Source organism: Miscanthus floridulus, chromosome 3, assembly GCF_019320115.1.
Source record: "Miscanthus floridulus cultivar M001 chromosome 3, ASM1932011v1, whole genome shotgun sequence".
NCBI lineage: Eukaryota > Viridiplantae > Streptophyta > Magnoliopsida > Poales > Poaceae > Miscanthus > Miscanthus floridulus.
In genome coordinates, this window is record NC_089582.1 from 101,585,068 (window position 1) to 101,612,858 (window position 27,791).

A 27,791-nucleotide genomic window follows, 5' to 3' on the forward strand; every position below is an offset into this window, starting at 1 on the left:
GCTAAGGAATGAATTGAACATACTTGACTTCTCAAATATGTGTTGATGCACCCCCACTATATGACATGCCTTTCCTTCGAGCAAAGCAAGGTAAAGTTGATTGACATGTCATCCATCCATTGCTAAGGACTTGTTTAGTGCATCTAGTCATTCCTATCATGTCCTAGGCTCATTCATGAAAATCAAATGAATTTGATGCTTGTATGGTACCACTATTGCTTGTATGCTTGAAATGATCTAGTGCTACCATATGACATGTTTGTGGGCTTGTAAACCTAGTGTTTGATCTATAAAATGAGCTATAAGTGTTTAACTCAACATGGTACAAGATAACCCTTATTTGGAGGTGTGAAGAAGCTTGTCCTTGGATCAAACCGAGTTAAATATCTTTTGCAAGTAATCTAGATTGAACCAATTTGGGAAAATGATCCTCACTTCACATGGTTTCACCCCAACCTATCTCAAATTTGAGCCCTCTTTTTTGTGCTAACTGTTGACAAAGGGGGAGAGAAATGCACAAAGATAGTAAGATAGATAGTGGGAGCAAACAAATGAAATGACATTGTAAGGGGATCAATCAAAATTGCACACAAGTAGGGGGAGCAAGCTCATAAACTTGTATGATGCATTTGAATGTGCATTTCATATATTTGCTTGCATGTCACAAGTTTTAAAGATCAAGATCCATGCTTGTGTGGTATATTTGAATGATGAAATGAAAATCTAGCATGCATAGGTCATCTAATGATTTTATTCCCATGTATTTACAAGTGGTATCTAGCTATCAAGTGGTATCTAGCTAAAGTAACTAGACTTATGTTCATCATATAGAAATTAGACCCTTACTTGTAATATTGATCTCATAGGGCATTCTAGTTTTTATGTATGTCTAGTTACTAATGGTGCTAAGGATGGTATAATGGTGCACTCCGATTGGTATCACACTTCAAAGGTCCATCTCTTATACCTTAGCATCATTTGGTAGAAATTGTCTCCTATGTTTCCTATCTAAGCATATGTGCACAGCTACAATCCAAACTCCTAGCACATATGTAGGGGGAGCAATTGCTACCATAAGGAGTTCATGAAACTTGTCCATATCCTTTACACATGGTAAATATGCTTGGGCGAGCAACATGGATTCAAATGAACTTTAATTCATATCTTTGTATAAGGGTTGCCATCGATTATCAAAAAGGGGGAGATTAAAAGCTCTAGTTTGGTTTTGGTTAATTGATGAAACCATAAGTTCTAACCTAGTTTATCAAAGTGATCATGAGATAGGTAGCACTACTCCAACTGATGAAGCAATGACGAAGATCATGACAATGGTGATGGCATGATTATGATCAAAGGCTTGAACTTAGAAAAGAAGAAAGAGAAAAACAAAAGGCTCAAGGCAAAGGTATAAAATGTAGGTGCCATTTTGTTTTAGTGATCAAGACACTTAGTGAGTGTGATCACAGTTAGGATAGATAGTTGTACTATTAAGAGGAGTGAAACTCGTATGAAAATGCGGTTATCAAAGTGCCACTAGATGCTCTAATTCATTGCACATGCATTTAGGATCTAGTGGAGTGCTAACACCCTTGAAAATATTTGTGAAAATATGCTAACACATGTGCACAAGGTGATACACTTGGTGGTTGGCACGTTTGAGCAAGGGTGAAGGAGATAGAGATGAAAGAGGGTCAGCCTCGTTGTTTTACAACTGATCGGACGCTAGTCTCAGGGGGACTGGTGCGTTCGATCAAGCGTGGCAATGATAACTTGGCATCGGTCATACGACCGAACGCTGGGCCTCTGACTGACCAGACACTGGAAGGCAGTGTCCAGTTAGAACTAACGTAGCTGCACAGAAGTTAGGGTAACTGACCGGACGCTGGCTGTGTCCGATCAAGTGCGACCGGACATGTACGGTCGAAGAAATGTGTAACAACCTAGATTTTTCTTGGAAACCAAAAATATGAGCTTTCAAAAATTTTCTTGCAATTGAGTGAAACATGTAATTGCTAGGTCAAACACGAGTCCAACTCGCTAACAAGACGTTGCATACATGTAGATGGTTTGTAGGTGATTGCCGGAGTTTTTGAGTTGTCCTATGTTTGAGTCTCGTTTTTGTTGGAGAGCACAAGTTCATAGCAAATCCTTTTGACTCCTTCTGGAATCTCTCATGAATCCTTCTACCTCTCTCTCTCTCTCAATTCATCTCTTTAGTTTTGAACCCCTTGACCTAATTTCTATAGTCAACCAACTATCTTTATCAAATCAATGCACGTGAGTTGTCAACCCTTGGCATGGACCCTAGAGCCTTAAGTGGCCCCTAGAAGACCACACTAGGAGGTATACATGTTGGCAACACATGTATTCCAATGTGAGAAACCCATGGCATAGAGTAGGATAGAAATAAGAAATAGAAAAAGAAAAGAAGACAGAGGAAAAAGGAAAGGGGCATCTGGCCCAAGTAACCGAACTAGCCCAGCCTGGCCTCCTGCCTTCAGCCCACGTGGGCAGCAGCAGCAGCCCAGCAACCCTAGCCTGTCTTGCACCCCATAGGCCCATGAGTGCGAGCCTACCGGCCCAGCAAGCGGCAGGAGCCCAACCGAGCCCCCCCCCCTCTCCTTGCCTAGCCAGCCCAAGCCGCCCCAGAGAAACCTAGCGCGAGCAGATGCTCCCAGTGCCACCGTCGCTCGCTCGCTGTGCGACGTGCACACCAGCGCCCCCTCACCCACGCCTCACCTGCCCGTGGCCTAGGATGCACGCCACGTCACGCCGATCATCAAATCAGCGGCACAGACACTGACGCCCCACCACGAAGCCCTAGCTGGCGCGCTATAAAGACCCCCGATGCCGCCTCGCGCTGGAGCTCCTCCCAGCCACCGCCGCCCTAGCTACACCCTCCTTCACCATGGCCTCACCCTGAGCCTCGCCACGTTGGAGGCGCACCATGGCAGCATCGCCTCCCTGCTCCGCGTCGTGACCAAGCCACCGGCAGGAGCCCTTCCCTGCCTTGTTAGAGCCCCTAACCATGGCGACGCCGACTGTGATCCCCTGCTCCTTCCCCACCTACGACACGAGCATGTTGACGACCACACCATCGACACCATCGTCGTCTGCCTCGAGCCTGGCCATCACCATACGGCATCGGCCCGCTCTGCCTCCAGCCACTGGCTTTGGAACACCGCGACATCGTCTGTGGCCACGTCTCCGTGAGCACATCCACGGCAACCACCGCAGGCCGAGCTTGAGGACCTCGCGATGTCCACACAGCTGCACCACCTCATCAACATCCACCTTGAGCCTCAGCTCCATGCCTCATCCTCGGCCGTGGCCATGCCAAGCCCATCCCTGCCTCGCTGGAGCCCCTGGCCATGGGACGCCGACCGTCTACTTCCCCTGCACCCGGCCACCACCACATGATCTGCCTGCATCGGGCCCTGCCTGCACCACATGGACGCCCGGCGCCAAGCCCAGCGGTGAGCACTGGACCCCCAAGCCCCCACCTTTGTTCATGCCTTTGTTGCCTATCTATCCTAGCCTTCGACGCTGGCTTGACCCCGGAGCATTCCTGGAGTCCACAGCGCCTCGCCACGCCGGCAGCCACGACCACCTCGCCCCAAGCCTACAGAACTACCGATGCCATGCCAAGCCGCTCCATCGTCCTCTGCTCTAGGCCGGTCTGCGCTCACGAGCCCCCTGGACATGCGCACGCACGCACCTACGTACATGGCCAAGGCCCTGCCTTGTCGGGCCGATGGCGCCTGGGAACACAGCCGCCACCATGCCCTGCCGCAGCCGTTTTGGCCATCTCTGGCCACCTCGTGTTGCGAGGATGCGCCATCGAGCTTCACCATGACCCAGCGCACCCTACCGACTCACTGGATGGGGAGGAAGCCCTTGCCTTGCCCTGCGACACACCATGGCCGCCGCTGTGATCCGCCACGTCGCTGTCGCCGGCCACATGGAGCCCCAGCTGCCGTCTTCTAGCCCACCGGAGTACTCGCCACTGCCCCGCGAACCCTTAGCGCCCTATGTCCATGCCTCCAAGCTACCAAGTCGCCCAAGGGCGTCAGCTCACCGCCAGCAGGGGACTCCATCGGGAAACAGAGGAGTAAGAGGAAAGGAGGAGTAGCAGCATGGTGCACCGGTTTCACGTGAGCCATAGACCAAGGGAGAAGGAAATGGACCTGGACCACCATGAACCAAGCTTTTGGTCCACTAGACCCTACCTGACGGTGCACCGTGAGCCACGCTTGTGGACTCAAGCCCAGTAGGAGCCCAGTGCCGCCATGCAGACCGCCTAACCTGGCCCATCCAAGCCCATACTAGGCCTAGCCCCATTGATCATTGACTGTTGACTGGGCCCACCTGTCAGTGACCAGTGCCAAGGGCCCACCTATCAGCCACTGTTACCGCTAGACCAATCCTACGCTGCCATGTGTCAAGCCCTGGTTCACCCCTTCCTTTTTCTTTTCCAAGAAAAGGATTTAACCTTTGGAAATTCATAGAGAATCCATACGACCTCAGAAAAATGTGAAACCAGTTCCCACATTTTTCTAAAATCGAGCTCTACACGGTGGACTTGTCCCCACTTGCTGTTCATGCCACAAAACTCAAGACCGAGATCTACCTCTCTTTTAGACTTGCAAATGGCCTCGACGCCTTGGCCAAATACCCTCGTCGCCAACCCTAGTTGTGTCCTACAGCAGCAGCCACCCTCTGGCCACCTGCTGCCACGCTTGGCCAACAACCAGCCCTTGGCCACCTATAGCATGCTGCAGCTAGCCGTAGCCAGCCATAGCTAGCCACAGTAGGCCGTAGCTGGCCAGAGGCAGCCATAGCCCTCCAGGACAAGTTACAACAGCCCTTGGGCCTCCACATCTTTGCTGTGAAGTTGAATCCTAGTCGAACGCCATTCCCAACACCGACGAAAGCCCCTTCCTGCTTATTCTTATACTCGTTCGTACACTTACAATACGTGATCTTGATCTATTTATATATGTCTGCACCGTGCCCTTGTGCAGGTCTACCCATCCCCTCGCTATGGAATGTGCTACTCCACCATTTTTGTCGAGTTGTTTGGTCGTGTCTTATCGCTGTGTTGTTGTCTGTGTGCCGAGCTTTCGAGCCAGCTGAGGGATTGTACCACGTTCGGATGTTATGATTGCGGGATCCGTCTTGCCATGACCGTGATGCCGAGTGTAACTCGACCCCTCGCTTTTTAGTTGACTTCATAGTACCATGAGTGTTAGCTCCTGTCTTCGGCCCTAGAACATGGTTGTGATGGATTCAATGTCGATACTAACATCGATGCAGATATCACCTGCACGCCTTGAGCCCTCCATGAACAAGTCCTATGGGAGATGACCTGGGATATAACAATCATGGAACGATGGATGCCAACTTGTTGGTGTAGCTTGTGGCCATGAGTTCGCCTCGCCATGACCATGGAGCTACGCCACTCTTTTGCTCTTACTTGCCTCTTCTGCTCAAACCCCCGTATGCTTGTACCTTGTATGACCATCGCATTTCTTTGATTCCCGCGGTGACAACCGCACTGCTATGAATTAGAGAGATGCCTTAGTGCCCATGCACCTAAGTCGGGTACCCTATGAGTGGTTTGCGCACTTGGTGTTTGTCGCTTCCTTCCGATGCCCTGTCTTCTGTCGTGGCGTGTGTGTTGGAAGAAGTAGACCTTGTCCCTTGTTGTTCTTGCTCTGGTTGCACCATTAGCCCGCTCTATTCGATTCCATCTTGCCCATGGCGATTGGATCAAAGGCCGGACTATCTCTTTTTAGTTAGCGAAGCAATGGTCTATGTCGTACCTCGAACCCATGCGTGTCGACCTGATTGGCCGTCTAAAACCATCTTTCCCAAAGATGTGTCTAAGAACATGACATGGATGTGCCTACTAACCCTCGCTTCTTTTGTTTTGCTGAGCAACTCTCTTCTTGGCTCCCGACGTTATTGTGTCGTGTGGATCGAGAGGAACCATTGATGTCCAATCTCTTTGTGCTACCGCTTTCTACCATAGCGGGCGAGCCGAAGTACATTGGAGCCAAGTCACAATAGTGTTAATCGTTCTTGTTTGCTACTCGTGTCCAATTGTGAGTTGCGGGATAAGGCTATAAGAGCTGAACCCTGTCGTTCTTCTTTCTTGGGGCCCAACTTCCAATCCCCGTCAATTCAATGACACCGGATCAAAAGATCATGAGCCATGGTGTTTGCTCTAGATAAGCTCTGGCTTAAACCGTTTATCGTAAAGCCATACTGGCTTGGCCATGACTTAAGCTTGTGCTCAGCATACCACCACTTGTGATTCTTTGGCCCGAGGAAATTGGACAAACACCGAGAGGGCTAGGCCATGTATCTCTTATTGTCTCACTAGCGTTATTGGATTTCCTGCGTCTCGTCGTCTTTTCGAGTGTTGAGTGCTCTCTTGCCTTGCGTGTCGCTTCGTGGAGTAGCTAACAATCAGACCAAGAGAACGTGGACGACGATAAGGACTGCGGAATGGAGTCAACGCAGGAGGAGGTGACCCCGCTAATGGAACACCAACGAATGGAGAATTGTACCACTACTACCTCTACATCGCAGGTGTCATGGTAGCACCTTCTTTTAGAGAATCCTATTAGACAATGCATAATATCTAGAACTGCTAGCACTTTATAATTATTCCTTTGATAGTACTTTGATGCATGCTACTACCTGAGCCATTATTACCCTGATGCAACCCACTCTACTACGTCACCCTGCTTTGCGCATTCGCTCGCTTATATATGCTTACTTGCCTTCTTGCTTGCATATTACACCACTATACTTATTATTAACTCCACTTCGCATTATATCGGGGATGTGATGCTGGTGGTGAACCCCCTAGGAATGGTTTGGCTATGGGTGCTGAACTTGGTGGTGTGTGAGCGTGCTGCGTGTGTCTTGGGTGCGTGGAGAGTGAGGGTTGTGTCGACCGAGCTGGAATAACGATGAGCCTGGGGCAAGTCTTGCTATGTGGTGCTACCTAGGCACTTGGATATGGAATACCTATGGTGGGTAAATGGTAATTGGAGGTGTCCTTAGGTATGAGCCTCGGAGAGGTGGAGCCTGGGGTAGAGGTGCTATGGTGGCATGTAAAATGGAAACCCTGATGAAGACATTCTGGCTTGGTCAATCCCTAAGGACTTACTAGTACTCAGACTCACCGGGAATCCCTTACATCCCACTCGCCCTATATGGTGCGGGACGGTCGGACTACTTGGTAGAACAATGCCACTACTGCTAGGCGAACATGTGCAAGGAGGTACGGGGCGCGTGGTTTCCCCCACACCCTTCCGAGACTTTAGGAGGCCTTGTGGACCTGGCTCTTAACATCCGGAGGGCCCCGGCTCTGTCTACGACTCATAGTATCAGCCATCCCAGACTAGACTTGGGATGTTCCAGGGCTGAGAGGTAGGGTGGCATCGTTCTAGGCTAGCAAGCGACTGGAATTCTGCCTAGGAGATACATGGCTCCGAGGATGGCTAATCTTGTAGGCATGTGAAACCTCTGTAGAGTGTTTGGTTGATCGATCGATACATATGCCGACTTGTCGGCTATGGACCTTTCCTGGGTTTTGCTTAAACTAGAAAGGAGATGAGTCCTTCTTTCCTCCCTCCAAGGTTGGGGTAATTTCCGGTCATGAGCCTTGGGGGCTGCGGGCCATTGAGACAAGGCCGAGAGGGAGTTGGCCTGTCGACCTGAGTGTGTGAGATGAGATGTGGTGTGGGGGAGTGGAGATGGTTTGGGATGGATGGTTGGCGGATGGATATGGATGGTGTGGTAGTGAATGTGTTAAAAATTGGATATTATTATTATTATATTACTAATGTTATTTACTTCTCATGCGCTAAGGATGCAAACCATAGCCAAATATTAGGATCGCCAGATCCCTTGTTTATCTTTTTCCACTAAAGCTCATCGGTGCTGACCATGGCCTGCACACATCTGGCGGTGTGCAGATTTCCTGCTTCTCAGAGATACTGACTTTAGAAGGATTACAAGATCTCATGCCTACGCTCAAGTTTGGTTCGGAGATGGAATCTACGCTGCACTACGCCAACTCTGATAAAGCCCGTGAAGGAGCCTTCACTCGATAGTCTTCCGCTAGATTAACTCTGTAATAGGTGTGTTCTTCAGTGATGTAATATCTTGTATTCTTATAATCTTACGATGTATGACTGTGACATCGACTGAAATATGATAATATGATGGAATCAGTTCTTGGTTTTATCATATTAAAATTCATTCTGTGGATTTTCCCTTCAAGGAAAAATGAGGATGTTTCAAAATGCGTCTCTGAGAGCTTACTGGAAATGACCGAACGCTGAGGTCCAGCGTCCAGTCACTTTATAACTGACACGTCTGGTCATGTCATGACCGTTAAGATCAGACAACTCCTGTTGAACGTAGGATGACACGTGGCTGGCATCGAGCGACCGGACGATGGGTCCAGCGTCCGGTCACCCCGAGTTGTACCCAGTGAAGGGGTACAACGGCTTTATCTTCTATTTAAGCCCCATGGCTGGCTCAAGCTCACACTCTTGGCCATTTGCATTGACAAAGCAACCTTATGAGCTTAGCTAAAGCTCTCCCACTCATCTCCATCATTGTTTCATCATCATTGTGAGATTGGCAGAGAATCCAAGTGCATTGCTTGAGTGATTGCATCTAGTGACACTTGGTATTCGTGTTTCGCTATAGGATTCACTTGTTTCTCTTGATGGTTGCTGCCGCCTAGACGGCTTGGAGCAGCGAGGATCATTGAGCGGAGGTTGGTGATTGTCTCTGGCTCCGATCGTGGTGATTGTGAGGGGTCTTGTGTCTTCCCCGACGGAGAACCAAAAGGTAACTCTAGTGGATTGCTCGTGTCATTGAGTTACCTCACTTGAGGGTAGGTTCTTCCGGTGTCCAATTATGTGAACGAGGTTCGTGCAACACCTCTTAGCCGTCGAACCATCGAGTGTTGGTCGACACAATGGGGACTAGCGTGCCGGCAAGCACGTGAACCTCGGGAGAAAAATTAGTTGTCTCTTGCCCTTTGGTATTCTCCCGGTGATGATTTAGTATTCATCTTGTGATTGGTTCACTCCTCTACACGGCGATATAATCACCCTACTCACTTATTTATATTCTTGCAAACTAGTTGTGGCAAGCTCTTTAGTGTAATTAGAATTAAGAGCTTGCTTTGTTATTTTAAGTTCATCTAGTGGAGCTCTTTAGAGTAGCAAGATTAAGAGCTCTTAGTGAGTAGTAACATTGCAAGTTATGTGCCTAGTAATCATTGCAACTAGAATTGTTGGATAGGTGGCTTGTAACCCTTATAGAGCTAGAGCAAGTTTGCATTTCGCTATTTGTCATACTAATCAAATTGCTCTAGTTGATTTGTAGATTTTAAATAGGCTATTCACCCCCCCCCCCCCTCTAGCCATATTAGGACCTTTTAGTTATGTCGAACTTATGTCAAACCAATGAAAATGTTATGTGGCAGCTTGTCAACTTGCGCACGGACTTCGTTTATTTGCTTTATATTCGTTTCAATGTGTCGCGGCATCACTGCATGCGAGATTAAGTAGCAACTAGTTCGAAAACCGACAGTCCCGAGGTATCTCGACGTCGGTGGCCGGCGTCTTATGCGAGGGGTCGAGGAAGTCGGGTCCATGGTCGCATCGCCGTCGATCCTACAATATGGGGCCAAAAGCCAAATAAATAAGTTCCCTTAAAAAAATATTCGTTTCAATCCGATCCAAGTTTTCGTAATCGATTAGTTAACATGGTGGTTAACCGTACTATGAAAGACGGAAAAAATATCATTGGCTTATCAAATTCTCTATTCGGCCGTGAAAAAAAATTCAACAAAAGACAGAAATAAACCCACTATTGATTTTACGTCAAGCAATACTTAGAATAACTCTCACTATCGGCGCGACGCGTTCCGATTAAACGGTCCAGGTACCGCCGGGCGGGCGGTGGGCGCGGCGGCCAGGCGGGCTTGCTGCTCGGGCAAGCGGGACTGGCCACGGGGTTTCATTCGGCTCTGTCGCGCCATCGACCTTGGCGCGACAGACCCTGCCACGTCATCGATCAATGATTCCGGTCGCCGCCACATCAGCCCTCTACCGCGCCACCATGAATGGAGCGGCACAGGCATTTGACCGTACCAGGGCAATAGGCGCGGCCAAAAGTGTTAGTTTTTAAAAAAAAAACAGACAGTGTTAGATTTAAAATTAGTTTTCAAAAAGTATTAAAATTTTAAAAAAAAATTGGCTCTGTTTGGGTCAAATTAAACCCATAGCAATTTGGCCTCTTGAGCATTTGTCTGGATTTATTTTTTTCAAAGATAATGGCCCAGCGATGTTAAGGATTTAGAGTCACACAAAGACGCAAGATCAAAGTTTTTTTAAAAAAAAGATTCATGGTTAAATAGTTTATTTTTAAAGTAAATTAGATGAACTTAATAATGTTTAAAATATTTTTTCAAATAATGGCTCATTTGAGAAGCTATACTTTAATAATGGTGCTAATCCATGACATAACGGCTTGTGATAACACGATGCTCTTCCGTCTCTAAATAAGCGTTGTTCTCGTTTCTCGAGGAATCAAACACTTTTACCCAATATATAAAAAAATATTAATATTTATATTACATAATAAGTATCATTAGATAGATCGTTGAATTTATTTTTATAATAAATTAATTTAGAGATACAAATGTTGCTAATATCTTCTATAAACCTAGTTAAACTTTTACAAAAGTTTGACCCGCACAAATAGCTAGATACCATAGCGACACTTATTTTAAGACGGAGCAAGTACTTCCTCCGTCCCTTTCTATGAGTTGTTCTTGCTTCTCAAAAAATCAAATATACTAAATATAAAATAAAATATTAATATTTATAGTACATAATTAATATCAATAAATAGATCGTTGAACCTATTTTATAATAAATTTATGCAAAGATATAAAGATTACTAATATTTTCTACAAACTTGATCAAACTTGAGAAAGACGATTGACACGAATCTCAGGGGACACTTAAATACACTAGTTCTGGCAGCGTTTATCGCGTGGTCATCGCTAGCGAAAGGAAATTAGCAGCACGAGATAATAAATAAAAACGTTCTAGTATACCAGCCGAAGCAGCGGTGATCTCGTCGTCCTTGCAGTCGGCAACGTGCAGCGCCACGGTGGTGCTGGTGCCGGAGCCGTCCGGCGGCCGCGAGGCGTAGAAGTCGTCGAGCGCGAGCGACATGGACGCCCGTGACTCCCTCCCGCCAGTTGACCCGAGGTCGAGCAGCGCCCCGACCTGCAGGACGCTCGACGCTGCAGCAGGCGCGGTCGCCCTCTGCGCCCGCCCCAGCAGTAGTCTAGGATGATCACGGCCGACGAAGAGAAGCCAAGAAGAGAGAAGCACGAGGACGGAGACGATGATGTTCCTGCAGTCCATCTGTCTCTATTCCTTGTTGGGATTGACATGGTGCTCCATTGGTGCATCCATATATATATATATATATATATATATATATATATATATATATATATATATATAACTACTATCCTGTAGCTGGCTACAGAATAACTTATTCTGTAGCCACTTTGAGTTACGATAATTACTATGTTATTTTACGAGATTATAGTAACTCCTTACTAAGTGGTTTAATATAACGTTATGGTAAATATCCCCATGTGTTATAGTAACCCAACTATCGTAAATATGTATTTATATTATGGTAAATTAGTATATAAAATTATAGTAAATGGAGGTGGCTACAGAATAACTTATTTTGTAGCCGGCTACTGAATAGCCTCTCCATATATATATATATATATATATATATATATATATATATATATATATATATATATATATATCGCACGCCGTTGACTTTGTGTGTGGTCGGCCGAATGAACAGGACGATCGACGTACGATGGCGATGGCGATGAGGATATATAGCGCGAACGACGACCATGCATGCAATGCAACCATGGCGACGAAATGAACTGAAAGTCAGAAGTCTTCGTTTTTACTACGAATTGGGACGCCATTAGTTAGGCATGGACCATGCGACTTTAATTTGCGAATGGTGCCGTATGTATGCTCGCTCTTGGCCTGTTCCCAGGTGGGTTTGTGTACTGAAAATCCTGACGGGTGCTGGTTTGTGGTTTGTTGTAAGAGAAAAACGCTGTTGGTTGGCTGAAACCAACGAGCGAACAGGTTGTCTGTCCTTTCGCACGAGGGGAAGAAGATACACCGGTTCTATGGCGCAGTCGAGCTAGCATGAGTCGCTCGGTCGCTCCTATGCCGTTCCGTCGTCGTGGATGACGGCGCTACTCTATACCTACAGCTGCAGGCAATTAATAGTTTGATGACTTTGGCACAGTGAGAAAGAGACTGTCGCCTGTGGCCTGCCAAAGGAGTGCCAGTCCGGGCCATAAAACATGCATGTTGTCATCCTGGGCTGGCTAGCCTCGTGTCCGTCTGTAGGCCGGTAGTACTGACGGGTAAGGCCTGCTTTAGACGTCCGTCGTGGTGTGGCCCAATCATGCTCAGGCCCAGTCAGCACCCATCCTCATCGCCGCGTGTACGGAACGACAACCCACAGAGACCTTCATTCATGGCGACTGCGCGGTAATTCTCGCCTCGTCGTCAAATAAAGGTCCGCCAAACTGCTGCTTCGCTGTTCCACCTTGTGCCTTGTGCGCTTGTCTCGTCTCGTCTCATCTCGACCGAGTTGTCTCCACCCATGGCCGGCCGCGCCCGGCACCGTCCCTTCCGCCGTGTGTTCTTCTACCTCATCGGCTTGCTGGCCTCGCTCATCCCGGCCACGTCGCGGGCGCAGCCGCCGGAGACGGTCACGGTGGGGCTCATCATCGACGCCGACTCGCCCGTCGGCAGGATCGCCAGCACCACCATCCCGATGGCGCTCGACGACTTCTACGCTGCTTTCCCCAACGCCTCCGCGCGGGTCCGCCTTCTGCAGCACGACTCCGGCGGGGACGTCGTCGCCGCCGCGTCCGCCGGTATGGACACGTGTCCCCCCAACCGCCCCCACCACTCCGTCGCCTCCGTTCGCTGACGTCGTCTCGCTCGTCCCTTGCGCGTGCGTGCGTGCAGCGCTGCAGCTGATGACGGCCCAGGGCGCGCGCGCCATCCTGGGGCCGCAGTCCTCCGTCGAGTCCGCCTTCGTTGCGGACCTCGCCACGCGCGCCGAGGTCCCTGTCGTGTCCTTCTCGGCGACCAGCCCGTCGGTGTCCCACTCCGAGGCGCGCTTCTTCGCGCGCGCCGCGCTCAGCGACGCCAAGCAGGCGGAGGCCATCGCCGCGCTCGCCACCTACTTCAGCTGGCGCCGCGTCGTGCCCATCTACCAGGACGACGACTACGGCGCCGCCTTCGTGCCGTTCCTCGTGTACGCGCTCACGGCGGCGCGAGCGGAGGTGCCCTACCGCTGCGCGCTGCCCGCCGCGGCCACCAGGGACGCCGTCGCCGCCGCGATGTACCGCCTCGAGTCCGAGCAGACGCGCGCCTTCGTGGTGCACGCGCGCCCGGCGCTCGCGGAGCTCGTCTTCGCCGCCGCCGTGGAGGCCGGGATGATGGCGGAGGGCTACGCGTGGGTCATCACCGACGGGCTCACGGGCCTCCTCGGCTCCATCCAACCGCCGCAGGGCGTCATCGGGCTCGCGCCCCACGTGCCGCCCACCGCGCGCCTGCGCGACGTCCGGAAGAGGTGGGCGCACAGGTTCATGCGCCAACACCGGGACGCCGATCCGGCTCAAGCCGAGATGGGATGCTACGCGCTGTGGGCGTACGACGCCGCATGGGCCGTCGCGTCCGCGGCCGAGCGACTCAGCCCCGGCGACCTGTCATCGCCACCGGGGCTCGTCGGCGGCAGGAGCGGCCCCACCGACTTCTCCGGGCTCGGGAAGTCAATGTCCGGTGAGAAGTTCCTCGAGGTAATAACCAACACTACATTCGAGGGCCTTGGCGGCAGGTTCGAGCTCATCGACGGCGAGCTGGCAGTGCCGGCCTTCCGGATCGTCAACATCATGGACAACGCCAAGGAGCGGGGCATCGGATTCTGGACGCAGAAGGACGGACTGCATAGGCAGCTTGGGCGCGGCCGCGGCGGGATCGCGTCGAACAGCGGGCTCGCGCCGGTGATCTGGCCGGCGGACTCGACCGTCGTACCGATTGGTTGGGTCCAGCCGACGAGCGGCCGGAAGCTGCAGGTGGCGATGCCGGCGGGGAGCGTCGACCCTGGCTACCGACCGATCATGCACCTCGACGTCGACCCAGCAACGAATCGGACGGTAGCCGGCGGGTTCGTGATCGAGGTGTTCGAGGCGGCGGTGCGTCTGCTGCCCTACGCGCTGCCGTTCGAGTACGTCCTAGTGGGCTCCATGCGCTACGACACTCTAGTCGAGAGGGTCGGCAAAGGGGTAAGTGCACTATCAAATCTTCAAGTTGTTAATTTCTACATATATACTCTGATTCTGTTAGTACATGTTTTACATTGCAAGATTGACATTTTATGGTTTCTATAACAACCTCAACCAAACATTCGTGTTGAAATCTACATTAAATGACATAGAAGTTCATTTCCTTCACAGCAAAGGTTTTATAGATTTGATTATATATATCCGATAGCAGCTATTGATTGGCAGTTAGTATATTGCACAGGCTAATTGTTGCCTAATTGCATACTCCTTGTAATATAGTGCATTCTAGAAATTTTAAGACAAATTAAGAGAGAACAAAAGATACATGTACCCTCATATTATTTCCAAATCAGACGCTACTATCAAAGTGATTAGCGGTGATTTGTTGATAAATGGAAAGTATTTAATGCAAAACTGATTTTTGTCCTTAGAATGCATTATATTTGAGGATAAATTTTGAATGCTAAAATGCAGGACGGAGGGAGTAGGCATTAGCTTTCTTTTCTTATCTTGTCTTTTTCTTTTCTTTTTTGTTTCTTCTCTGAGGATAGTACTTCTCCATTCTAAATTATAAGTCGCTTTGATTTTTTTGTTCATTCATTTTGCTGTGTATCTAGACATATTATTATATCTAGATGCATAGTAAAATTGATGTAAAAAAAGTTAAAACAACTTATAATTTTGAACGGAGGGAGTATTCAGATATACTCCATCATACCCTAATTTTCAACCTTTATCAAGGATAAAATAACCACCATCAATGAAAATGAGATCAACACAACAAAGAAAACACATCTTATGCAACACCCCCAACCATTTACATGCTTCTCAAATCTCAAGTGCAGCTTTTTATAGCTATACCAACCACTAAAAGCAATCTAATAGGAAAAATATAATATTATGAAAGCATTTTTCGTGGTAGTGCACACATTAATCTCAGATCATGCTTTAAATACATATATGATTTTTCTTAGTTATTGGAGGCCAAAGATGAAAAATGGCAAAGACTGACAAATTTAAGTTCCTTATATTTAGGATTGCAGACGGCTAGAGGTATAGTAACATTATTCATGTATTGGCCGGACAGCTATAGCGTAGAACATAAGCTTTACACAATGATTGGTCGGCTTTAACAGGTGGCGAGTTGACTTAGTGTATGGATTGAATGACTTAATAAACGGGACATTCTCATGGTCTGTGTTATTCGAAAGGAATTTAACCTTCAATTTACATCCATATTTGAGTATATAAAGAGCACGAGGGTTCGTTGACTTCAGAAGATTCCTTAGCATAGGCTTTGTCCAAACACGCGTTCTTGTCATTTGTCTTCTAGTCAAGTCTTGTACATGTCATGTAGAGTACGTAATTAGCTAGTAGCTATTTTTATATAACACTACCAGACAATGCATAGAGTTTCTTTATGCTTTTTGGGTTGGTTTCATCCGTAGACAAATAGCTACTCCGATCCCCATGCTAATGCGACATACATACCAAAAAATGGCTTGCATTGCATTTACAAAAGTCGAGCATACTAAAATAAACACCATACTACTTCCTCCATTCTAGATTATAAACCATTTTGACTTTTTTACATATATAAATTTTGCTATGCACTGTATAGTATGTCTAGATATATAATATAAATAATGTATTTAGAAAAATAGAAACATCTTATAATTTGAAATGCAGAGAGTAGTAAAGAGTCCCTGTACTAATTGGGCACCAAGTCACATATTTCTGAACTTCTATTTATACGAAGCTGTCAGTTCAAACTTCTTTGTCACCGACCGTATATTTTGACTCGGAATGCATTGACCGGTAGACCGTTTCCAAGACATAAGTTGGCTCCTGTAGTAATCCATGGTCCATGGACCAAACCAAGAGTTGCATATATAAAGTTGACCGATTCCGTTATAAGTTTCTTTAAAAAAAAACATTTGAGATTAATCAAGTCATATCGTTGTAGATACATTTAATTTATACAAACACATCATCTAGCACTAAAGGGATCATTAGCTTCATAAAATGCAAGTAGCCGTACGTGTCAAATGCATGAGAACCTGAACTAATTGAACAGGTTTTACCGGTTCCATAGGAAATCTATTCAACTGAGTCTCGTTTAGTTCACTTAGGCTTATTTGGATGTAGCACTCCAATACAACCCAACACATGTGGATTATGGTGAATCCGATAACATCTAAATAAGGTCTTAAACAACATAGCTATTCAACGGAGGGAGTATCTGAAAAAAAAAAACGACTTACCGTTTGAAATGAAGGAAGTACTATATATATATCATGTGGTTCAAAAGTCATTTTTTATAACTTGAAAATCATTTGAAATTAAAGTACTGTGTAGAAAGTAAACAATCAGGGTTACATGTATTTAAATGTTTATAGTGTGCAGGGACGAATTGAAGTAAATCCGTGAGCACCTACACATGTATATGACGCACCGGCGTACGTCACCGGCGTACGTTGTTTCTGTGACGCTCCGGTTGCTTGAAGTGTGAACCCATGCCCAGATGGCACTTGCCTAATTTGTCGTAAAATAGACGCTGGTCTGAATCAAATCGCTATCGGTCCTGTGTGATCAAGGAGATGCAGACACTGTACTGCTTAGTGACACCTAATAATAATAGTTCAGTTAGCAATAGCCCTGTGCATGGGTGGGTTTATGACACCTAATAATAATAGTTCAGTTAGCAACGTCTGTCTCGAAGTCGTAAGTCTACTTGCTTTAGCTTTATATATGAGTACTGATGTATAAGTGAGCATACTTTATTACCACGCAAGTGGCCCAATTATTTTAGGATTTCTCTTACATTATTTTATTTAGGAGTTTAGGACTGCTTTGCTAGGTAATTGACGTATGGTTAATGTGATAATTACTCACTTGGTCTAAAAAAATCTACTATAGTATCGAGTTAAACCAATTTATATTTGACTAAGTTTCTAAAAAATCTTGATATTTATGATGTAAAATAAGTACCACTAGATTTATCAGGAAATATGTTTTCATTCATTATATATTTATTTGATGCCTGATATATTTTTTTTCTTTTAGATAGTTTGACTAAGGACGGAAGTAGAGTTGCACGCTTTTCGTACTATAAGGTAGTACTTCGGTCTCAACTTATACCCTTTGTTCCAAAATCATTTTAGTTTTGTCTATATTAAACTTATTTAACTTTGATCATATTATAGAAAAAAGCAACATAATCTATAACATTAAAAGTTTCATAAATCTAATTAGATATTAATATATTTTTATATAAATTTGATCAAGACTCAAAGTAAGAGAAGTGTACCTAGAACAAAAACTATAACAACCTATACTTTGGAGTCCTGTTTTTTCACCACAGTTTGACCCTTAAACTATGCCTGTGACTGGCATAGATTCGTGTTGTTACAAACCAACAAACATTATTTTACACTCTTCTTAATTCGAATGTGCGCATGTATCAGAACGTAACAGATTAGCTGGAATGGAATCACAAACCGAGACTCAACTAAGTTGGGCTTGAGCTTACAAGATAGGCCCAAAGTATCCGAGCCAAGGATTTGAGCTTAACTTAGCTGCATCGTGTTCATGTCCACAGGAGTTCGACGCGGCGGTGGCGGACATCACCATCACGGCGGACCGGTCGCAGCACGTGGACTTCACGCTGCCGTACATGTCGTCGGGGATCTCCATGGTGGTGCAGATGCGCGACCAGCGCAGCAAGCGCCCCTGGGCCTTCCTCAAGCCGCTCCGCTACGACCTCTGGCTCGTCAGCTTCGCCTTCTTCGTCTTCACCGGCTTCGTCGTCTGGGCCGTCGAGCACCGCAGCAACAAGGAGTTCCGTGGCCCCCCGTCCTACCAGATCGGCACTCTCCTCTACTTCGGCTTTTCAACCCTCGTCTTTGCACATAGTAATGCAAATGCTCCCCCTGTTGCTTGGCTGCTTGCGGTGATCCGCCATTGCCCATTGGTAACGACGTGCTTGAATCGGTGGTGGATGCAGGGGAGAACCTGAAGAGCAACCTGTCGCGGTTCGTGGTGGTGGTGTGGGTGTTCGTGGTGCTCATCCTGCAGTCCAGCTACACGGCGAGCCTGACGTCCATGCTGACGGTGCCGCAGCTTCAGCCGGCGATCGGGGACTTCGCCTCGCTGTGGCGGGGAACGGACAAGGTCGGGATCATGAACAACTCCTTCATGTGGGCGGCCATGAACAAGTCGGGCTTCCCTCAGTCCAGGCTCGAGCGGTACCAGGCCACGCAGAGCTTCCACGAGGCGCTGCTCAACAGCACCATCGGCGCCATCGTCGACGAGACGCCCTACCTCAGGCTCTTCCTCAAGTCCTACTGCGACAACTTCACCAAGACCGCCCAGAGCAACAAGACCGGCGGCTTCGGCTTCGTAAGCGCCCCTGCTTGCTGCCACTAGACATCGTCACATCATCACTTGGTGTGCAGGTGCAGCATTTCGATCGATCGGCAACTAATAACATGTGTCGTGCTCGTGCATGGACGACGATCTCGAGCAGGCGTTCCCCAAGGGGTCGCCGTACGTGGCGGACCTGTCGCGGGCGATCCTGAACCTCACGGAGAGCGACGAGATGAGCTTGATCGAGCGCAAGTGGTTCGGCGACGCGGACGGCTGCGCGGCGCAGGGCAGCCAGTTCACGTCGGACAGCCTCAGCTTCGACAGCTTCTGGGGCCTGTTCCTCATCACCGGCGCAACCTCCCTCCTCTGCTGCGCGCTGCACCTGCTCATCTTCGTCGTGGCCAACCGGCGGCGGATCTGGGCGTCGCGTGTGCCCTGGAGGAACAGGCTCCGGATCTTCCTCAAGCTCCTCGACGACAGGGACCTTTCGTCGCACACGTTCAGGACCAACAAGGATGCCGGCGGGTCGGTGGCTGGTCGGAGCGCTAACGACGCGGGCGCCTCCCCGCCCCCGGCCGTCGCGCACATTGCAGCCGGCAGCCCGCTCAGCGTGTCCATCCACACGTACGACATGAGTGACTGTTCGTTTGGTGCGCCGAGCCCGGCACCTGCAGCTGCAGGTGAGAATGAGATCGAGCTGGCTGGCGCCGCCGAGGCAGACGAGGTGGCCGCAGCTCCCAACCCCGGCGGCTCCGGTGATCAAAGTGGCACGGTCCACAACTGATCTACTGCTATTTCCCGACTTCTCTTACTGCTCTGGCAGGAAATGTTAATGGGCAACTGCTGATCGATGATACGTGTAGATTAATTCATTTAATTGCAAGAGCTCAAGGATAATGGCACTATTTATATGCATGTAGCCAGCTGGAGGTCATCCTTCTTACGTGTAACGTGTTAAGATAGGGTGTTTTAAGTAATTGTAAATTGTAGATAAACTGCTCGTCTAAGAAAACTGCATTGTAAATTGCAGGAAGTCCAATAGTGAAATTCTCAAAAGGTTTGGTGGTGAAGTTAGTTTTTTCCCCTATACCTATGAACACCCGCAGATCTCAAGATCGAGGAAGACCACATGTGTCTCGATATCGATAGACATGTCACCTACCACTAAAATGGAAGGATAGAATCGTTAAATTTGAAAATAAATTTAGAAAAATACGAACACCCTCATCAAGTCTAGGACTTAAACTCAGGTGGACATGTTCTATCACAAGTAACCTAGCTGAGTTCGCTGCACTTGTTGTCAACTTATCAAAATATTGTTAAAATATATTGGTGTAGAGGGTGAAGCTTTATTTTCTGGTAATACTCATATGCTTTAATTTGTCCCTCCACAAATTTTTCATTGCAAAACTCAACTTAATTAAAAAGATACAAAACTAAGAAATTCTTAGTGGTTTCAAATGTGTTATAAACGTATTGAGGTATAGTTAGAATATATCGGTGTAGAGGATAACACATTATTTTCTTGTAATACCTTGTATGCTTTAATTTGTTCCTCCACAAATTTTCATCACAAAACCAACTTAATTAAAAAGAAACAAAAACAAGAAATTCTTCTCGACCGAGTTGTCTCCACCCATGGCCGGCCGCGCCCGGCACCGTCCCTTCCGCCGTGTGTTCTTCTACCTCATCGGCTTGCTGGCCTCGCTCATCCCGGCCACGTCGCGGGCGCAGCCGCCGGAGACGGTCACGGTGGGGCTCATCATCGACGCCGACTCGCCCGTCGGCAGGATCGCCAGCACCACCATCCCGATGGCGCTCGACGACTTCTACGCTGCTTTCCCCAACGCCTCCGCGCGGGTCCGCCTTCTGCAGCACGACTCCGGCGGGGACGTCGTCGCCGCCGCGTCCGCCGGTATGGACACGTGTCCCCCCAACCGCCCCCACCACTCCGTCGCCTCCGTTCGCTGACGTCGTCTCGCTCGTCCCTTGCGCGTGCGTGCGTGCAGCGCTGCAGCTGATGACGGCCCAGGGCGCGCGCGCCATCCTGGGGCCGCAGTCCTCCGTCGAGTCCGCCTTCGTTGCGGACCTCGCCACGCGCGCCGAGGTCCCTGTCGTGTCCTTCTCGGCGACCAGCCCGTCGGTGTCCCACTCCGAGGCGCGCTTCTTCGCGCGCGCCGCGCTCAGCGACGCCAAGCAGGCGGAGGCCATCGCCGCGCTCGCCACCTACTTCAGCTGGCGCCGCGTCGTGCCCATCTACCAGGACGACGACTACGGCGCCGCCTTCGTGCCGTTCCTCGTGTACGCGCTCACGGCGGCGCGAGCGGAGGTGCCCTACCGCTGCGCGCTGCCCGCCGCGGCCACCAGGGACGCCGTCGCCGCCGCGATGTACCGCCTCGAGTCCGAGCAGACGCGCGCCTTCGTGGTGCACGCGCGCCCGGCGCTCGCGGAGCTCGTCTTCGCCGCCGCCGTGGAGGCCGGGATGATGGCGGAGGGCTACGCGTGGGTCATCACCGACGGGCTCACGGGCCTCCTCGGCTCCATCCAACCGCCGCAGGGCGTCATCGGGCTCGCGCCCCACGTGCCGCCCACCGCGCGCCTGCGCGACGTCCGGAAGAGGTGGGCGCACAGGTTCATGCGCCAACACCGGGACGCCGATCCGGCTCAAGCCGAGATGGGATGCTACGCGCTGTGGGCGTACGACGCCGCATGGGCCGTCGCGTCCGCGGCCGAGCGACTCAGCCCCGGCGACCTGTCATCGCCACCGGGGCTCGTCGGCGGCAGGAGCGGCCCCACCGACTTCTCCGGGCTCGGGAAGTCAATGTCCGGTGAGAAGTTCCTCGAGGTAATAACCAACACTACATTCGAGGGCCTTGGCGGCAGGTTCGAGCTCATCGACGGCGAGCTGGCAGTGCCGGCCTTCCGGATCGTCAACATCATGGACAACGCCAAGGAGCGGGGCATCGGATTCTGGACGCAGAAGGACGGACTGCATAGGCAGCTTGGGCGCGGCCGCGGCGGGATCGCGTCGAACAGCGGGCTCGCGCCGGTGATCTGGCCGGCGGACTCGACCGTCGTACCGATTGGTTGGGTCCAGCCGACGAGCGGCCGGAAGCTGCAGGTGGCGATGCCGGCGGGGAGCGTCGACCCTGGCTACCGACCGATCATGCACCTCGACGTCGACCCAGCAACGAATCGGACGGTAGCCGGCGGGTTCGTGATCGAGGTGTTCGAGGCGGCGGTGCGTCTGCTGCCCTACGCGCTGCCGTTCGAGTACGTCCTAGTGGGCTCCATGCGCTACGACACTCTAGTCGAGAGGGTCGGCAAAGGGGTAAGTGCACTATCAAATCTTCAAGTTGTTAATTTCTACATATATACTCTGATTCTGTTAGTACATGTTTTACATTGCAAGATTGACATTTTATGGTTTCTATAACAACCTCAACCAAACATTCGTGTTGAAATCTACATTAAATGACATAGAAGTTCATTTCCTTCACAGCAAAGGTTTTATAGATTTGATTATATATATCCGATAGCAGCTATTGATTGGCAGTTAGTATATTGCACAGGCTAATTGTTGCCTAATTGCATACTCCTTGTAATATAGTGCATTCTAGAAATTTTAAGACAAATTAAGAGAGAACAAAAGATACATGTACCCTCATATTATTTCCAAATCAGACGCTACTATCAAAGTGATTAGCGGTGATTTGTTGATAAATGGAAAGTATTTAATGCAAAACTGATTTTTGTCCTTAGAATGCATTATATTTGAGGATAAATTTTGAATGCTAAAATGCAGGACGGAGGGAGTAGGCATTAGCTTTCTTTTCTTATCTTGTCTTTTTCTTTTCTTTTTTGTTTCTTCTCTGAGGATAGTACTTCTCCATTCTAAATTATAAGTCGCTTTGATTTTTTTGTTCATTCATTTTGCTGTGTATCTAGACATATTATTATATCTAGATGCATAGTAAAATTGATGTAAAAAAAGTTAAAACAACTTATAATTTTGAACGGAGGGAGTATTCAGATATACTCCATCATACCCTAATTTTCAACCTTTATCAAGGATAAAATAACCACCATCAATGAAAATGAGATCAACACAACAAAGAAAACACATCTTATGCAACACCCCCAACCATTTACATGCTTCTCAAATCTCAAGTGCAGCTTTTTATAGCTATACCAACCACTAAAAGCAATCTAATAGGAAAAATATAATATTATGAAAGCATTTTTCGTGGTAGTGCACACATTAATCTCAGATCATGCTTTAAATACATATATGATTTTTCTTAGTTATTGGAGGCCAAAGATGAAAAATGGCAAAGACTGACAAATTTAAGTTCCTTATATTTAGGATTGCAGACGGCTAGAGGTATAGTAACATTATTCATGTATTGGCCGGACAGCTATAGCGTAGAACATAAGCTTTACACAATGATTGGTCGGCTTTAACAGGTGGCGAGTTGACTTAGTGTATGGATTGAATGACTTAATAAACGGGACATTCTCATGGTCTGTGTTATTCGAAAGGAATTTAACCTTCAATTTACATCCATATTTGAGTATATAAAGAGCACGAGGGTTCGTTGACTTCAGAAGATTCCTTAGCATAGGCTTTGTCCAAACACGCGTTCTTGTCATTTGTCTTCTAGTCAAGTCTTGTACATGTCATGTAGAGTACGTAATTAGCTAGTAGCTATTTTTATATAACACTACCAGACAATGCATAGAGTTTCTTTATGCTTTTTGGGTTGGTTTCATCCGTAGACAAATAGCTACTCCGATCCCCATGCTAATGCGACATACATACCAAAAAATGGCTTGCATTGCATTTACAAAAGTCGAGCATACTAAAATAAACACCATACTACTTCCTCCATTCTAGATTATAAACCATTTTGACTTTTTTACATATATAAATTTTGCTATGCACTGTATAGTATGTCTAGATATATAATATAAATAATGTATTTAGAAAAATAGAAACATCTTATAATTTGAAATGCAGAGAGTAGTAAAGAGTCCCTGTACTAATTGGGCACCAAGTCACATATTTCTGAACTTCTATTTATACGAAGCTGTCAGTTCAAACTTCTTTGTCACCGACCGTATATTTTGACTCGGAATGCATTGACCGGTAGACCGTTTCCAAGACATAAGTTGGCTCCTGTAGTAATCCATGGTCCATGGACCAAACCAAGAGTTGCATATATAAAGTTGACCGATTCCGTTATAAGTTTCTTTAAAAAAAAACATTTGAGATTAATCAAGTCATATCGTTGTAGATACATTTAATTTATACAAACACATCATCTAGCACTAAAGGGATCATTAGCTTCATAAAATGCAAGTAGCCGTACGTGTCAAATGCATGAGAACCTGAACTAATTGAACAGGTTTTACCGGTTCCATAGGAAATCTATTCAACTGAGTCTCGTTTAGTTCACTTAGGCTTATTTGGATGTAGCACTCCAATACAACCCAACACATGTGGATTATGGTGAATCCGATAACATCTAAATAAGGTCTTAAACAACATAGCTATTCAACGGAGGGAGTATCTGAAAAAAAAAAACGACTTACCGTTTGAAATGAAGGAAGTACTATATATATATCATGTGGTTCAAAAGTCATTTTTTATAACTTGAAAATCATTTGAAATTAAAGTACTGTGTAGAAAGTAAACAATCAGGGTTACATGTATTTAAATGTTTATAGTGTGCAGGGACGAATTGAAGTAAATCCGTGAGCACCTACACATGTATATGACGCACCGGCGTACGTCACCGGCGTACGTTGTTTCTGTGACGCTCCGGTTGCTTGAAGTGTGAACCCATGCCCAGATGGCACTTGCCTAATTTGTCGTAAAATAGACGCTGGTCTGAATCAAATCGCTATCGGTCCTGTGTGATCAAGGAGATGCAGACACTGTACTGCTTAGTGACACCTAATAATAATAGTTCAGTTAGCAATAGCCCTGTGCATGGGTGGGTTTATGACACCTAATAATAATAGTTCAGTTAGCAACGTCTGTCTCGAAGTCGTAAGTCTACTTGCTTTAGCTTTATATATGAGTACTGATGTATAAGTGAGCATACTTTATTACCACGCAAGTGGCCCAATTATTTTAGGATTTCTCTTACATTATTTTATTTAGGAGTTTAGGACTGCTTTGCTAGGTAATTGACGTATGGTTAATGTGATAATTACTCACTTGGTCTAAAAAAATCTACTATAGTATCGAGTTAAACCAATTTATATTTGACTAAGTTTCTAAAAAATCTTGATATTTATGATGTAAAATAAGTACCACTAGATTTATCAGGAAATATGTTTTCATTCATTATATATTTATTTGATGCCTGATATATTTTTTTTCTTTTAGATAGTTTGACTAAGGACGGAAGTAGAGTTGCACGCTTTTCGTACTATAAGGTAGTACTTCGGTCTCAACTTATACCCTTTGTTCCAAAATCATTTTAGTTTTGTCTATATTAAACTTATTTAACTTTGATCATATTATAGAAAAAAGCAACATAATCTATAACATTAAAAGTTTCATAAATCTAATTAGATATTAATATATTTTTATATAAATTTGATCAAGACTCAAAGTAAGAGAAGTGTACCTAGAACAAAAACTATAACAACCTATACTTTGGAGTCCTGTTTTTTCACCACAGTTTGACCCTTAAACTATGCCTGTGACTGGCATAGATTCGTGTTGTTACAAACCAACAAACATTATTTTACACTCTTCTTAATTCGAATGTGCGCATGTATCAGAACGTAACAGATTAGCTGGAATGGAATCACAAACCGAGACTCAACTAAGTTGGGCTTGAGCTTACAAGATAGGCCCAAAGTATCCGAGCCAAGGATTTGAGCTTAACTTAGCTGCATCGTGTTCATGTCCACAGGAGTTCGACGCGGCGGTGGCGGACATCACCATCACGGCGGACCGGTCGCAGCACGTGGACTTCACGCTGCCGTACATGTCGTCGGGGATCTCCATGGTGGTGCAGATGCGCGACCAGCGCAGCAAGCGCCCCTGGGCCTTCCTCAAGCCGCTCCGCTACGACCTCTGGCTCGTCAGCTTCGCCTTCTTCGTCTTCACCGGCTTCGTCGTCTGGGCCGTCGAGCACCGCAGCAACAAGGAGTTCCGTGGCCCCCCGTCCTACCAGATCGGCACTCTCCTCTACTTCGGCTTTTCAACCCTCGTCTTTGCACATAGTAATGCAAATGCTCCCCCTGTTGCTTGGCTGCTTGCGGTGATCCGCCATTGCCCATTGGTAACGACGTGCTTGAATCGGTGGTGGATGCAGGGGAGAACCTGAAGAGCAACCTGTCGCGGTTCGTGGTGGTGGTGTGGGTGTTCGTGGTGCTCATCCTGCAGTCCAGCTACACGGCGAGCCTGACGTCCATGCTGACGGTGCCGCAGCTTCAGCCGGCGATCGGGGACTTCGCCTCGCTGTGGCGGGGAACGGACAAGGTCGGGATCATGAACAACTCCTTCATGTGGGCGGCCATGAACAAGTCGGGCTTCCCTCAGTCCAGGCTCGAGCGGTACCAGGCCACGCAGAGCTTCCACGAGGCGCTGCTCAACAGCACCATCGGCGCCATCGTCGACGAGACGCCCTACCTCAGGCTCTTCCTCAAGTCCTACTGCGACAACTTCACCAAGACCGCCCAGAGCAACAAGACCGGCGGCTTCGGCTTCGTAAGCGCCCCTGCTTGCTGCCACTAGACATCGTCACATCATCACTTGGTGTGCAGGTGCAGCATTTCGATCGATCGGCAACTAATAACATGTGTCGTGCTCGTGCATGGACGACGATCTCGAGCAGGCGTTCCCCAAGGGGTCGCCGTACGTGGCGGACCTGTCGCGGGCGATCCTGAACCTCACGGAGAGCGACGAGATGAGCTTGATCGAGCGCAAGTGGTTCGGCGACGCGGACGGCTGCGCGGCGCAGGGCAGCCAGTTCACGTCGGACAGCCTCAGCTTCGACAGCTTCTGGGGCCTGTTCCTCATCACCGGCGCAACCTCCCTCCTCTGCTGCGCGCTGCACCTGCTCATCTTCGTCGTGGCCAACCGGCGGCGGATCTGGGCGTCGCGTGTGCCCTGGAGGAACAGGCTCCGGATCTTCCTCAAGCTCCTCGACGACAGGGACCTTTCGTCGCACACGTTCAGGACCAACAAGGATGCCGGCGGGTCGGTGGCTGGTCGGAGCGCTAACGACGCGGGCGCCTCCCCGCCCCCGGCCGTCGCGCACATTGCAGCCGGCAGCCCGCTCAGCGTGTCCATCCACACGTACGACATGAGTGACTGTTCGTTTGGTGCGCCGAGCCCGGCACCTGCAGCTGCAGGTGAGAATGAGATCGAGCTGGCTGGCGCCGCCGAGGCAGACGAGGTGGCCGCAGCTCCCAACCCCGGCGGCTCCGGTGATCAAAGTGGCACGGTCCACAACTGATCTACTGCTATTTCCCGACTTCTCTTACTGCTCTGGCAGGAAATGTTAATGGGCAACTGCTGATCGATGATACGTGTAGATTAATTCATTTAATTGCAAGAGCTCAAGGATAATGGCACTATTTATATGCATGTAGCCAGCTGGAGGTCATCCTTCTTACGTGTAACGTGTTAAGATAGGGTGTTTTAAGTAATTGTAAATTGTAGATAAACTGCTCGTCTAAGAAAACTGCATTGTAAATTGCAGGAAGTCCAATAGTGAAATTCTCAAAAGGTTTGGTGGTGAAGTTAGTTTTTTCCCCTATACCTATGAACACCCGCAGATCTCAAGATCGAGGAAGACCACATGTGTCTCGATATCGATAGACATGTCACCTACCACTAAAATGGAAGGATAGAATCGTTAAATTTGAAAATAAATTTAGAAAAATACGAACACCCTCATCAAGTCTAGGACTTAAACTCAGGTGG

General features: G+C 48.0%; 3 protein-coding genes across 3 annotated transcripts in view; 2 read left to right on the forward strand and 1 right to left on the reverse strand.

Moving 5' to 3' along the window:
- Positions 1–11,480, reverse strand: part of LOC136544125 (glutamate receptor 2.4-like) — a 75,711-nt gene extending 64,231 nt beyond the window's left edge. Inside the window, exon 1 of the mRNA XM_066536390.1 lies at positions 11,165–11,480. Coding sequence (XP_066392487.1) covers positions 11,165–11,480 — 316 coding nt within the window. The remainder of the gene's footprint in view (positions 1–11,164) is intronic.
- A 1,258-nt stretch (positions 11,481–12,738) lies between these two features.
- LOC136546273 (glutamate receptor 2.8-like) lies at positions 12,739–19,874 on the forward strand. The gene is made up of 5 exons (XM_066538245.1): positions 12,739–13,054; positions 13,149–14,470; positions 18,072–18,384; positions 18,477–18,871; positions 18,999–19,874. The coding sequence occupies exons 1-5, from the start codon at positions 12,778–12,780 to the stop codon at positions 19,620–19,622; spliced, it is 2,931 nt and encodes a 976-aa protein (XP_066394342.1). The 5' UTR covers positions 12,739–12,777; the 3' UTR covers positions 19,623–19,874.
- Positions 19,875–20,476: 602 nt separating this feature from the next.
- LOC136546274 (glutamate receptor 2.8-like) lies at positions 20,477–27,573 on the forward strand. Its single transcript, XM_066538246.1, has 5 exons — positions 20,477–20,753; positions 20,848–22,169; positions 25,771–26,083; positions 26,176–26,570; positions 26,698–27,573. Exons 1-5 carry the CDS (start codon positions 20,477–20,479, stop codon positions 27,319–27,321), a joined length of 2,931 nt encoding a protein of 976 aa, XP_066394343.1. The 3' UTR covers positions 27,322–27,573.
- Positions 27,574–27,791: the final 218 nt, after the last annotated feature.